Here is a 12933-nt window from a genome sequence, read left to right as displayed (position 1 = left end):
CCCTCCCCCCCCCCCCCCCGCCCCCGGCCTTCCCCAGCCCGCGCGGCCTCACCCCTGTGGCGCGGCCTCTTCCGGCCCGCGGGAGGGCGGGCGTGGGGCGGGGCCGGGTGGGAGGGGAGAGCCGGTGGTGCGAGCGTCCGGGGATCGCGCCCCGCCGCTGGCCGGCCGGTCATGCTCATCACGCTGTGCTACCTCTACCTGTGGGCGCGCTGGGGGCGCCGACCGGCCGCGCTCGTGCGCGCCACGGTGCAGCGGCTGCGCGCCTCGCGCTGCTCCTTCACCTTCTGCGGCGCGGCCGCGCGGCCCCAGGGTGCCCGCGTGTGCCTGAGCCGCGGCGGCCGCGTCTTCTGCGTCGGCGAGAGCCAGGTGGGCGGGCGCGGGGCCGGCGGGGGCGGGGCGGGGCCGGGGGCGCGCGCGGGGGGCGGGGCCGGCGGGAGGCGCGGCCTCGGGGGCGCCGTCTGCCGGAAGCGCTGGCCGGCCCCGCGCTGCGCCCGGGCTGCGCGAACCGGGAGGCCGCGGGCTTGGGGTCCGTGCGGGGGCCGGGCCCCGGGGTTGCCTCCGCGTGCGATATCCTCGGGACCCCGGACGGGGGGGGACCAGCGGCCCGGAGCTGCGCCAGGCGACACTGTCCCCGGCGTGCCGGGTCGACTGTATGGGGAGGCATGGCTCCTGCCGTTCCAGATCTGGCGATTAGCACTGCCCACCTGGAGGGTCTTTTCTGACATCCTCTCCTCCACTGTGGCAGCGTTTGGGTTGAACCTGAATTCACAGAAAGACAGCAGATCGTCAGCCTCTGTCACATACCTCCGAGGGGACAAAACGGCCCTGTCAGTGGCGAGTTTTACCAACCAGGGCGCCCCACTTTGCATCTCTGGCTCCGGTTTGCACACAGACTTTGTTTTTGACCCAATACTTGGCCTGATAGCTGCAAGTTCAGCAGGCTCTTTCACCTGCGGGTCGTTTAGCAAAACTAATGTTCCCTTTCTGTAAAAGGGGACAGCAGTTCCATCCATTCAGCTGTTGGAGGTGGACCTCACGGTGCAGTTCTGCCCAGATTTCCACTGACAAAACTAACACTGTTTTCATTAGCATTTAAAAGTGTTTGCTTTTAATCGGTTTGTTTCCCTTTCCTCTTCCCTCCGGAAAGTTGGCTCACTTTTACCATTAAAGTAAGATTTTCTACGTGTGCGAAACCATAACACCCGCGTGGGAATTAAAATCTTATCTCAGGTTTGAATACTTTGTTGTATGCTTAAGTATGGAATTATATCGTGCTACTAGCAAATCAAAAATACCCTTCCTTGTTAGTATACTATAACACACAGAAAATGAGTAACTGTTCTCTCAGTTCTGAGAGAGTGCTTAGCTAGGACCACTTAGATGCAAGACAGCGAGACACTCATTCCACTTGAGGGCTCAATGAACTAAATAGGGCTTAATTCTCTCAAGGAACCAAGATTGAGAGAAATAACAAAGAAAAATTGAGGGGTACATTTTTCTATTGCAGTGGTTTACAATCTGGATTCATTTACTTAAAAAAATAAACTTTAAGATGTCAATTAGAGGGGTGCCTGGGTGGCTCAGTCCGTTAAGGGTCTGCCTTCTGCTCAGGTCATGATCCTGGGGTCCTGGCATCTAGCCCCCCCATCAGGCTCCTTGCTCAGTGGGGAGCCTGCGTCTCCCTCTCCCTCTGCTGCTCCCCCTGCTTGTGCTTTCTCTCTGTCAAATAAAGAAAGAAAATCTTTAAAAAAAAAAAAAGATTTCAATTAGAGTAAACATTTTGGACATTCAAAAATGTTGAGATGTAAATATTTTTAATTTTCTTGGAAGACAGTTTTACTTTTTTGAACATCTCCATGACTTTACTGATCTGTTAACTACCATAACTATAACCAGGGCTTTTCAGCTTTTTTCCTACTGCTCCAGCCTACTGTGGGGGCACCCCTGCCAAGCCAGCTTTGGGTTTTCAGGGATTCTGGAACCTGATGCTATGCTCCTGCTCTTTGAAGTTAACTTTGCCTCACCCTAGAGCTTTGCTCAGATATCATTGTCTCAAGGAGATGTTCCTCATTCTTCACACTAGATGGGATGGGCCTGTGCTGTGCCCTCATACACTTTAAATCACCCTTCCTATTTCTAGTTTTTATCTTTTTCTCCCTAGGAATTGGGTCTTTTTAGCTTAGCTTAGCAGCTTGCCTTGTGATAGTCACTCAGTATTTCAGTGAATGTAGGAGTGGTTCGTGGTTGTTGGGTTTCAGCTCTGATGGGTAAGGCCTGTGACTGGAAAACCGGACTATTTGTGATTAGCTACTGTTGATGTAAGCTATGAAATATGGTGGGGCTACAGATTTGGTTTGCTAGCTACCTTGTCCGTCTACCTGGACTAAAGTAACTTTACAGAAATGAATCTTATGTCTTTGTTGTCTCCTTTCTTCATATATTTAGAACCAGATGCATAGAATGTGTATGTTTATATAACTGAAGTTCCCACAGAAATTGATAACTATAACCAAAGAGTTTATACACACTGGAAATTTTAAGCTTTTTGTTTAATATATACATGTTCTGTGTTTGAGTAAGATGGACAACTTTTTTGTTGTTAACGGCTATATTTTTTTTTAAATTTTTTTTTTTTTAAGATTTAGAGAATGAGAGACAGAGAGCATGAGAGGGAGGAGGGTTAAAGGGAGAAGGAGACTCCCCGCTGAGCAGGGAGCCTGATGCGGGACTCGATCCCGGGACTCCAGGATCATGACCTGAGCCGAAGGCAGTCGCTTAACCAGCTGAGCCACCCAGGCGCCCTGTTAACTGCTATATTGATAATTATGTTAACCCATGGAGAGGGATTTTCTCTCCCCCAAATTTTCATTCATTAATTAGTTCAGTAGATATTTATTAATAGTCTACTATGTGCCAGGTTACTAGGCCCGGTGGAAACACCTTTTGATCCTCCGAGATCAAAAGGGCAGATTTGAATTGGTAAACAGGGTGTGGAGCCCGACCTTTTTTTTTTGGTGGTGATAAGAGGGCTCACCTCCTGCAGCCTTAGAGGTCAGCTTTTCTGCTCTGGATATGCGTTGTTTTTAGTGGTTTAAAGCCTTTAAAATTCACTTACTGTCCTCTTAGAGAGGTTTCAGGAGGGAGAGCACAGATAAACGGACAAATCCAATCTGATAACCAATGCTGATGCTATCTATAATGGCTAGAGGAAATGGAAGAAGAGTTCTTCAGGCTTCTATTAGTAATGGGTTTCTTTTGACCGGCATGCACTCCTGAGCCTCCTCACCTTTAAATGTGCTTCTGAGTTGTGAGTTGGGAAGCTCCTCATGTTGTAAGCAGTAAAGAATGGTGGGGGTAAGTCCAGCTTCAGAATTAATGGTAGATCACACATATCTAGAGATGTTAAAATTGTCATGGATCATAGAAGGGATCCTGCAGGTGTTTAAACAGTCACAGTTTGACCAGAAGCTGAGGGTTAATATGGTATGTAGGAGGAGAGCATCCGATTAACTTATTTAGATCCCACCTGGAATTACAGAGGAGGGGAGGTCCCAGATGTTGATATATGTGACAGTTGTGATTTGAAGTGATATTGAATCCCCTTTTTGTGTGTTTCTTTCCCTCTGTCCAGTCCATTGATGACTTGAACAAATGGGCCCTGTTTCTTGTCTCTCCTTTTATACTTGAAGCAGAACACATAGCATTTGTGACAGAGAGCATTTGGGTGCAAGGTGAGAGTTTACAGAGACCGGCTTCCTCTTCAGAAACCGTGAGTAACATGTTCTTCACTTGTGTCCCAAAAGGAAATGATGTCTTTTTTATTTTATTTTATTTTATTTATTTATTTGAGAGAGAGAGAATGAGAGAGAGCACATGAGAGGGGGGAGGGCCAGAGGGAGAAGCAGACTCCCTGCCAAGCAGGGAGGCGGATGCGGGACTCGATCCAGGGACTCCAGGATCATGACCTGAGCCGAAGGCAGTCGCTTAACCAACTGAGCCACCCAGGCGCCCAAAAGGAAATGATGTCTTAACCAAAAGTAAATTTGTTTTTTCCCCTGTTCTTTCCTGGCCTTTGTGACCCCCTCTTTTGTGGACATTTTGGGTTAAAGAAAAATGTATTATTAAAATCATTTTCACCTGTTTCTTTCTATTTTTTTTAATGTGGCTGCTAGAAAAACTGCCTGGGTGGCTTGTGTTTGTGGCTCCCATCATGTTTTCACTGGGCAGCGTGCTGGAGGGGCATCTAGCCCATCCCTCCACTTCTTCAATTTGGCCCGAGTGGTTAACTTATATCGCCATGCACTTCCTAGACATCTCCCCTGGAGTATTCTGAAAACACTTCAAACTTAATAACCTGTCTAAAAGTAGTTGCTTCTATTTCTCTGATGGAAAAAAAAAGAGAGTCTCAGAGGAACACCCCCACCTGTTCTTCTTCTCACCTTCTGCGTCCTTCCTGCCATGCAGGTCCAAATTCTACTGATGCCCCTTCCCTGGCCGTCTCCACTCGCCTCCTTCATTTCCACTCCTTGTTTCGTGCTCAGCTTCAGATCTTTTGGTCTAAACCATGGAAATGTTGTCCTGTCTTGTGCCCGTGGGTTTTTCTCTTGATGGCCAGAGTTCTCTTTCTAGACACAAATCCAGGGAAACACACTCTTGCTCAAGCTTCAGGGGGCGCCTTCTCACCAGACATGGTCATGCCCTTAGGCCCCGTGGAAGTCTGACCTAAGCCCCTCTCGTGGGTGTCTTCCGCTCCGGTATCTGTGATGAGTCCTTGCCTTGCTGCTTTCACTCAGCCACCATGTGATCCCTGCCTGTCACTTGATAATCCAGCAGGGGTTTTGCTGATGATAGCCATCGTCACTGGATTTCCATTTTACAAACACCATCTTTAAGCCATTGTATTGGGATGAGAGAAAAGGAAGAGAGGAGGAAGACTAGACAAAAATTGACTAGAATTCAAGGTAGACTGAAATAAGGGCCACAAGATGGGTAAAGATATTTAAAGGAGAGCAAGAAACTGTGTTTGGGGGGCGCCTGGGTGGCTCAGTCGTTGGGCGTCTGCCTTCGGCTCAGGTCATGGTCCCAGGGTCGTGGGATCGAGCCCCACGTCAGGCTCCCTGCTAAGCGGGAAGCCTGCTTCTCCCTCTCCCACTCCCCCTGCTTGTGTTCCCTTTCTCACTGTGTCTCTCTCTGTCAAATAAGTAAATAAAATCTTAAAAAAAAAAAAGAAACTGTGTTTGGGACTCCGAAGGGGCTTATGGTTTGGCAGGTGGCCCTAGAGCCACCCTTGTGCTGTGACACTCCATTTCCTCCTGTAGCCTCCTGATGTTTTATCGAGCCTTATATAGACTTAGGATTAATTCTTTCTTTCTTTCTTTCTTTTCTTTCTTTCTTTCTTCCTTCCTTCCTTCCTTCCTTCCTTCCTTTCTTTCTTTCTTTCTTTCTTTTTCTTTCTTTTTCTTTCTTTCGTTCCTTCCGTTCCTTCCTTCCTTCCTTTCTCTTTCTTTCTTTCTTTTCTTTCTTTCGGATAAGGAGAAGCAGGTTCCCCACTGAGCAGGGAGCCCAGATGTGGGACTTGATCCTAGGATTCTGGGATCATGACCTGAGCCGAAGGCAGTTGCTTAACCAACTGAGCCACCCAGGTGCCCCTTAAAGGGCATTTCTTTCTTTCTTTTTTTTTTTTTTTTAAAGATTTTATTTGTTTGACAGAGAGAGACACAGAGAGAGAGAGAGAACACAAGCAGGAGGAGAGGGAGAAGCAGGCTTCCCGCGGAGCAGGGAGCCGGATGCGGGGCTCAATCCCAGGACCCCGGGACCACGACCCGAGCCGAAGGCAGACGCCTAATGACTGAGCCACCCAGGCGCCCCTTAAAGGGCATTTCTAAAGCCACCAGCTGCTAAGTGGCAGATAGTTTTAACCAGTGTCCATACCCTTTTTAGTAGCCAGAGGAATGCATTAGTAGTTTTAAAGAGATCTAGACTTTGCCGTTTCCTAGTCGTTAACAGCAAAGCTTATATTAACCTGAGGCCAATCCAGCAATGCTCGTAGCTCTTCTCCTGTGTTCGGTAGAAAGACGCCAACTGGTGATGTGAAGTTTTTTGGTGAACTCAAGCGTAATTTTCATATGCAGAAGATAAGACTATTCAGAAACTTCCTTTTTATTTAAAACAATGATTTTCAGTGTATCAAAATTACAAATTAAATGATCAATTAGGTTGAAATGTGAAATGGCCAATACTTGGCTTTTTTTTTTTTTTTTTTTTAACCTATGAAGAGTCCATTCATGGTAACCTAATTGTTCTGATTTGGGCTTTTAAGTCCTAATTTACCATTCTTAGAAATTTAACAAAAGTTTGTGATCACGTTTGGTGGAATTTCTGAATAATATTTGTCCTGTTTAGAAGCTCAAATATCTTAAAACATTGTATTTTATTTTGGGACTCTAGCTGCACAGACTTGGATTAATCCTAATCCTTGATCAAAATGTACTCTCATCATTGGTTCATGCATGGCCCTCACTCACTGACAAATTTGAAATTATATAATAAATACCCACGAATTCACCACTGAGTATGGAAATGGAACATGTATACCTATGTGATCCCCCAGAGTCTATCCACCTATTCTGCCTCCCCTGCCCCTATCTTCTCCCTCCCCAAACCAATTTCTTTTTAAATACATAAGTCATCTGGGTGAACAAACATCATCTTTCTGAACACTTACATAATTCTTATCAATTATTAAATGTAGAGTAAGCTTGATGCTTTCTTAGATATGCTAATATTACTTGTTTATTTAGTAAGATTTCACCTTAAAACCAAGGCCAAAATTTCTAAAATATTGCCATTACCTAAAATAGGTGCAGGTTCCTCCTTAACACAAAATGTGACTGCTGTGTTCTTGATTTCCTAAATTGTTGTTCCTTAATTGTACATCTTTATGGGGTTCAAAGACATAGAGCATCTGAAGGAACATAGTTACTGTGTTATGGAGGGTACAGGCTAAGCTACTGTAACAGAGACCCAGAACTGCCGCAGAGCAAAAAGCTAGAAGTTTCTTTCTCCCTCAGCGAGACGGTTCTGCTCTATAAGGCCATCCAGGGACCTAGTTCCCTTCTGTCATGTTGCTCTGTCATCTCCCCTCTGCCAGCCTCATTCACTCTCTAGGTAGAGGCTGGTTCGTACTACCCCCGCCACTGTTGTTGGCCTTATGCACATTCTAGCCCCCCAGGTTGGGGGAAGAGAGGGGGTGGGGGCCAGCCATTTTCCTCTTTAAAAACTCTGATCCAGAAGTTTCACAGGCCACTAATGTACCTGTTCTGTTAGCTGGCAGGGCAGGCTGAGAACTTCAGTCCTAGCTGGACAGTCATGGGTTGAAGGGAAGAATGAAAGACTAGATACTGGGAGATAATTAGCATTTCTCACAGTTACCATTTCATTTAACATATGTTCTAATGAAGATTTAATTAAGATCTTGCTTAATGGCAACAACTTATTTCTTAATTTTCTGAGGTAGAAAGGAAGACAGCTACTGTCCAGATAATTCATTTTATTTATGATCAGAGGGTTTGGTGGCTCTTGCAACCAGGAGCCGGAGACATTCAGAGCTATTTTTTTGACCACTCTGGCTATTACATCGTACTTCATTTTATAAGTTGGGCCTTAAAACTTATAAAGGAATTGATCTCAGGCACCTGGCTGGGCTCAGTTGGTAGAGCATGCAACTCTTGATCTCAGGGTTGTGAGTTCAAGCCCTGCATTGGACATGGAGCCTACTTTAAAAAAGAAATTGATCTCATAGCTCACTAACTCTGCAGTTCTCATTTGGGTTGATTGCTTAATGGGATTTTGCATTTTGGGGGGCTTCTATGAATCTATGTATTTTGCACTTAACTCTAAAGTCATTTGAGTTGGGGCTCGTGGGTGGCTCAGTCATTAAGCAGCTGCCTTCGGCTTAGGTCGTGATCCCGGGGTCCTGGGATCGAGCCCCACATCCGGCTCCGTGCTGCTCCGCGGGAAGCCTGCTTCTCCCTCTCCCACTCCCCCTGCTTGTGTTCCTTCTCTTGCTGTGTCTGTCAAATAAATAAAATCTTTTTTTTAAAAAAAAAAGGTCATTTGAGTTTAACAGGACCCTAAGATATTAAATTGAAAATATATATGTAAGAAAGACTTTTGAACTTGATGAGATGTCACATTCTTTCATATTTCTAGGATTATGGAACTCTTACAGATATTTAAAATATCTTCTTGAATTTTGGATATCTCAAATGGCTTTCTTTTTTAAAAAAAAAAATATTTTATTGACTTATTTGAGAGAGAGAGAAAGCACAAGAGGGGGGAGGGGCAGCGGGTGAAGGAGAAGCAGACACCCTGCTGAGCAGGGAGCCTGACATGGGGCTCAGTCTCAGGACCCTGAGATCATGACCTGAGCCAAAACCAAGAGTTGAACGCTTAACTGACTGAGCCACCCAGGTGCCCGTCAAATGGCTTTCATTTGTGGTCATTCTACAGACCCCAACAACAAATAAATGAATCTTAGGAATTCAGCTGTTAAAAAAAATGTAGCATTCATATATTCGTATTTTCACTAAGTCATTCATTAACATATTTATTGAACATCTACTCTGTTCCAATTATTTTGCTAAGGTTCCATAACAAATACCAGTGGAGCATGGTAGATTCAGCTCAATTTTCAGTATCTTCTGTAATGACATTAGCAGTCTTGTTTAGTAAGAATCAATGACCCAAAAGTCATACATAATTCTTTTGTTGCCAGAAATTCACTTATGTTCCTTGTACTCGCTATCAAGACATTCATTCATTCATTCATTCATCCAGGGTTTATCAAGTGTTTATTACATGCCAGCTTGTGTGCCAGGGCTGGAGTTATGTGTCCTATGGAGATGCAAGGTGCATTCAGAGACGATGGTTCCTGTCAACTTAAGGAGCTCACAGTGTGGGAGGGAAGACAGCTAAGTAGATGAACAATTACAATTCAGGACAAGTGCAATGGGAGGGCATGGATGGGGTGGTGGTGGTGGGCAACCTATCTAGATAGGGGTGAGGTCAGGAAGGACTTTCCGGGGGAGGTAATATCTGAGTTTTAACGGAAAAACAGGAATTTGGTGCAGAGGAGGGAAGGGCTTCCCAGCAGAACGGCAGGTGCAGTAGGACGCGGAGGTTTGCACCTGGGGACTGGTTCAGTACAGTTGCATCTACAGTAACATGAGTAGGGGGAGTGGCCCAAGATAAGGCCAGAGGAGATCGATGGGGCTGGACTGTTGTGTGGGAAATTATCTAGATGCGGCAGTAGCTTCTAAGAAACAGGGGTGCCCGGCTGGCTACGTCGCTAGAGCATGCAACTCTTTATCTTGAGGTTGTGAGTTTGAGCCACACACTGGGTGTAGAGATTACTTACAAATAAAAATCTTCAAAAAAAAAAAAAAAGAGCCTGACCGGGCAGACTCTCCCAGCAGTACCAGAGTAGAGAAGCTTGCAGCCCAAGTTAAGATATGTGAATCACACAGCTCATTAAATCATTTCCAAACATGCAACAAGAAGCACGTGGGGAGGTCTGGGATTGGCTAACGCTTAGGATTAGGTGCCTGCCGCGTGGAAGGACTGCATCTCCGGATCCTGGGCTCTGCAGTGTTTACATGTCCTGCTCTTTGCTGTATATACAACCTTCCCTGCTGAGAGTGTAGTTGCAAGGGCCAGAGAGGAGGTTAAAGCAGGGGGCTCAGCAGATGGACACTTGTTCTGTTGGGGAGACTCAGGACCTGTATGCCTGGAAGAGCTGTGTGCCAGTTGTGATTTTCATCTGTTTCTAGGCAGACTACACACATGGGGCCCTCCTGGGTGGCTGACTTGGGGATGACAGAACTGTCAATCTGGAGATGGCATGATTTGTGTCTTGATAATAGTTAACATTTACTTGGTCTGTCCATGACTCTCTGACTAGGGGTAATACTCCCTTTTGTTCTTTCCTTTTTATCTGTGTTCATTACATGTATGTTCCATTGACGTCATCGATCTTCAGCGTGTCTTGTAAGTTACTAACTTGATGTATGAGTTGCGTCCATGCCGTTCGTTTTTCCTGTTCTCTATGTAGCAGAGCTGAATATTCTTCACTAGTACAACAAATGCGCCTAATGCACAGATCACAGAAGGTTTAAGTACACTTATTAAGAATTTGGGGCTTTGGGCGCCTGGGTGGCTCAGTTGGTTAAGCGACTGCCTTCGGCTCAGGTCATGATCCCAGGGTCCTGGGATCGAGTCCCGCATCGGGCTCCCGGCTCAGCGGGGAGCCTGCTTCTCCCTCTGACCCTCTCCTCTCTCATGCTGTTTCTCTCTCGCTTGCTCTCTAATAAATAAATAAATAAAATCTTTAAAAAAAAAAAAAGAATTTGGGGCTTTATCCTAGGGACGGTAGTTTTTGGTGGATGGGGGATCATTCGTGCAGATTGGGAATTCGTGCAGCACCTCCCCACGTGCTTCCAGGCAGGAAGAACTGGTGGAGGGGCTGCTGTAAGGAATGCAGTTTTGTGCATTGTTTTGGTCAGCTCTGCTGAAGTAACAGATGACCCTAGCATCTCACTGGTTCCTAACAACAAATCTTGGTTTCTTGCTCGACTTATGTGTAGGCTCAGCAGGTTCGCTGTTGCTCTTTCAAGCTATGATTCTGCTCCGGGCTCTGCTCCATGCATCCTTCTCATGCAGGGGCCCGGGCTGACCGAGCATGTAAGTCTGGGGACGTGCCATTCACGCGCTGAGTGGAGGGACAGGAACTGGCAGGAACTCAGCATAGTAGATTGTCCTGTGCGATGGGACTTCCAAGGCGAGATCCTAAGACCCTTGGCAGCTCCTGCCTGGGCTCTTGGAACTCAACTCCCTTGCTGCCAAGGAAGGACACTCCAGCTGGTGGGCAGCTCTAACTTGCCAGCTATGTGAGGGAGCCATCCTGGAAGTAGATCATCCGGGCCCAGTTGAGGCACCCTAGCCTCATGAAGCAGAGTTGAACTGTCCCTGCCAAGCCCTGCCCACATTTGAGACTGAGCAAAATAAATGAGTAGCTTAAGCCACTACATTTTGGGGTGCTTTGTTACTCCGCAATGGGTAACAAGAACACTTGGGATGTCTTTTTTTTGGGGGGGGGATTTATTTTATTTATTTACTTGAGAGAGAGAGAGCATGTGTGCGCACAAGCTGGGGGAGGGGCAGAAAGAGAGGGAGAAGCAGGCTCCGTGCTAAGCAGGGAGCCTGATGCGGGGCTCGATCCCAGGACGCTGGGATCATGACCTGAGCCGAAGGTGGACGCCCAACCGACTGAGCCACCCAGGCGCTCCACACTTGGGATGTCTTTTAAGACTTCTGCTCTTCCTCAGGTTGCCAGCATTGGTGGGATGGGCATGGGAAGTGGGCAGTGAGCGGTTGGGGAGGCTAATGCAGTACAACTTAGACGGGGGGCTCAGGGGCTTATGGGACTCCTCCAGGACACAAGGAAAGTAAAAAGGCTGTGACAACAAGGGTATTTCTCTTGTTTTCTGACTGACTCTCAGGTACTCAGAAAATTAAGGTCCCTGGGCCCCCCTCTTCCTGGGGTGTCTGGTCAGTCCTGGGTTTGCAGTCCCACGTGGTTTCACCCGCAAGCTTGTTGTGTCAGCTCTTGCTAGCTATGTAGTCCTGACGTCCTTTATCCTGTCACTTGATTTTCCAACACCCTTCTCCTGAAAGCGCCGTAGGGCATATTATCTTTTCAAATAATAGAGCGTGAGAATGAAGTTTGTAGCCATCCTTTGTCCTCTGTGTTTCCAAACCTGAAGGTCCAGGGATAACCGCCTTCCTTCACTCTCCGAGCTTCACATTCCTCCCATGTCTGCGTGCCTCACCTCCTTCATCCAGTTTATCGCTAGAAATTTTAAAAACCTAGCGTGTAATTAAGTTGGTTTGGAAGAAAGGAATAAGAGCCAGACACATTAGCAACATCAAGTATCTGACTCCGCAGAACAGATTGTTTTAGTTTAAACTGAACTTGTTTCAGTCTGGGTTCTTCAGAGAAGCCGAGCCAGCAGGGGTAGGGGTGTGTGTGTGTGCATGCGCTTGTATGCATGGTGCGTGCACGCCCATATACATATATGTTTATATATATATATATGTATATGGGGGGGAGGTGGCGGGGAGAGAGGGACAGAAACATTTATTTTAAGGAATTGGCTCACCTGATTGTGGAGTCTGCAGGTCCAGAATTTGCAGGGCCGGCCAAGAGGTGGGGCACCCAGGGAAGAGTAGGTGTGGCTGCTTGAGTCAGGGGGTCATCTGGGGGGCCAGAATTCCTTCTTCCTTGGGGGACCTCAGTCTTTTTCTCAGAAGGTCTTTAACATTTAAATCAGTGGACTTTGGTGTCTCCTGGTGGCTCAGTCTGTTGCACGGCCAACTCTTGATTTTTGGTTCAGGTCATAATCTTGGGGTCCTGGGATCAAGCCCCGCATCAGGCTCCATGCTCAGTGGGGAGTCTGCTTGAGATTCTGTCTCCCTCTGCCCCTCCCCCTGCTCATGTGTGCGCGTGCTCTCTCTCTCAAATAAATAAATCTTTTATAAATAAATAAATCAGTGGACTTTGATTATCTGCCATAATGTGGGTGGGCCTCATCCAATCAATTAATCACATGTAGGGGCACCTGGGTGGCTCAGTCGGTTGGGCCTCCAACTCTTGATTTTGGCTCAGGTCCTGATCTCCGGCTTGTGAGATGGAGCCCTGCATCAGGGAATTCTCTCTCTCCCTCTGCCCCTTGCCTGAACCCCTCTTTAAAAAAAAAAAAATTAATCTCATCTAAAAAAATACCTTCAGGGTCACATCTGGACTGAAATTTGGCGGCAGATCTGGGTACCGTGGCCTAGCTGAGTTGCGGGAGAACTTCAGCACGGCCCCCCCCC

At 46.9% G+C, this 12933-nt stretch overlaps 1 protein-coding gene across 2 annotated transcripts in view; it reads left to right on the top strand.

The window, feature by feature from the left end:
* The window catches only part of HLCS (holocarboxylase synthetase), a 227848-nt gene that overhangs the window by 14348 nt on the left and 200567 nt on the right, over positions 1-12933 (top strand). Inside the window, exons 1-2 of one of the 2 annotated variants that reach the window (XM_035017670.1) lie at positions 141-366; positions 3632-3769. In XM_035017670.1, the coding sequence (XP_034873561.1) occupies positions 172-366; positions 3632-3769 (333 nt within the window). In that variant the 5' untranslated portion in view covers positions 141-171. Of the gene's footprint in view, positions 1-140; positions 367-3631; positions 3770-12933 lie in introns of those variants that run through there. The other variant, XM_035017671.1, reaches the window with a different exon arrangement.

Source organism: Mirounga leonina, unplaced genomic scaffold (genome assembly GCF_011800145.1).
Source record: "Mirounga leonina isolate KUSES-001 unplaced genomic scaffold, KU_Mleo_1.0 Mir_172, whole genome shotgun sequence".
Classification (NCBI taxonomy): Eukaryota; Metazoa; Chordata; class Mammalia; order Carnivora; family Phocidae; genus Mirounga; species Mirounga leonina.
Note: the sequence above shows the minus strand (reverse complement) of the source record. Positions and strands in the feature narration are given on the sequence as shown.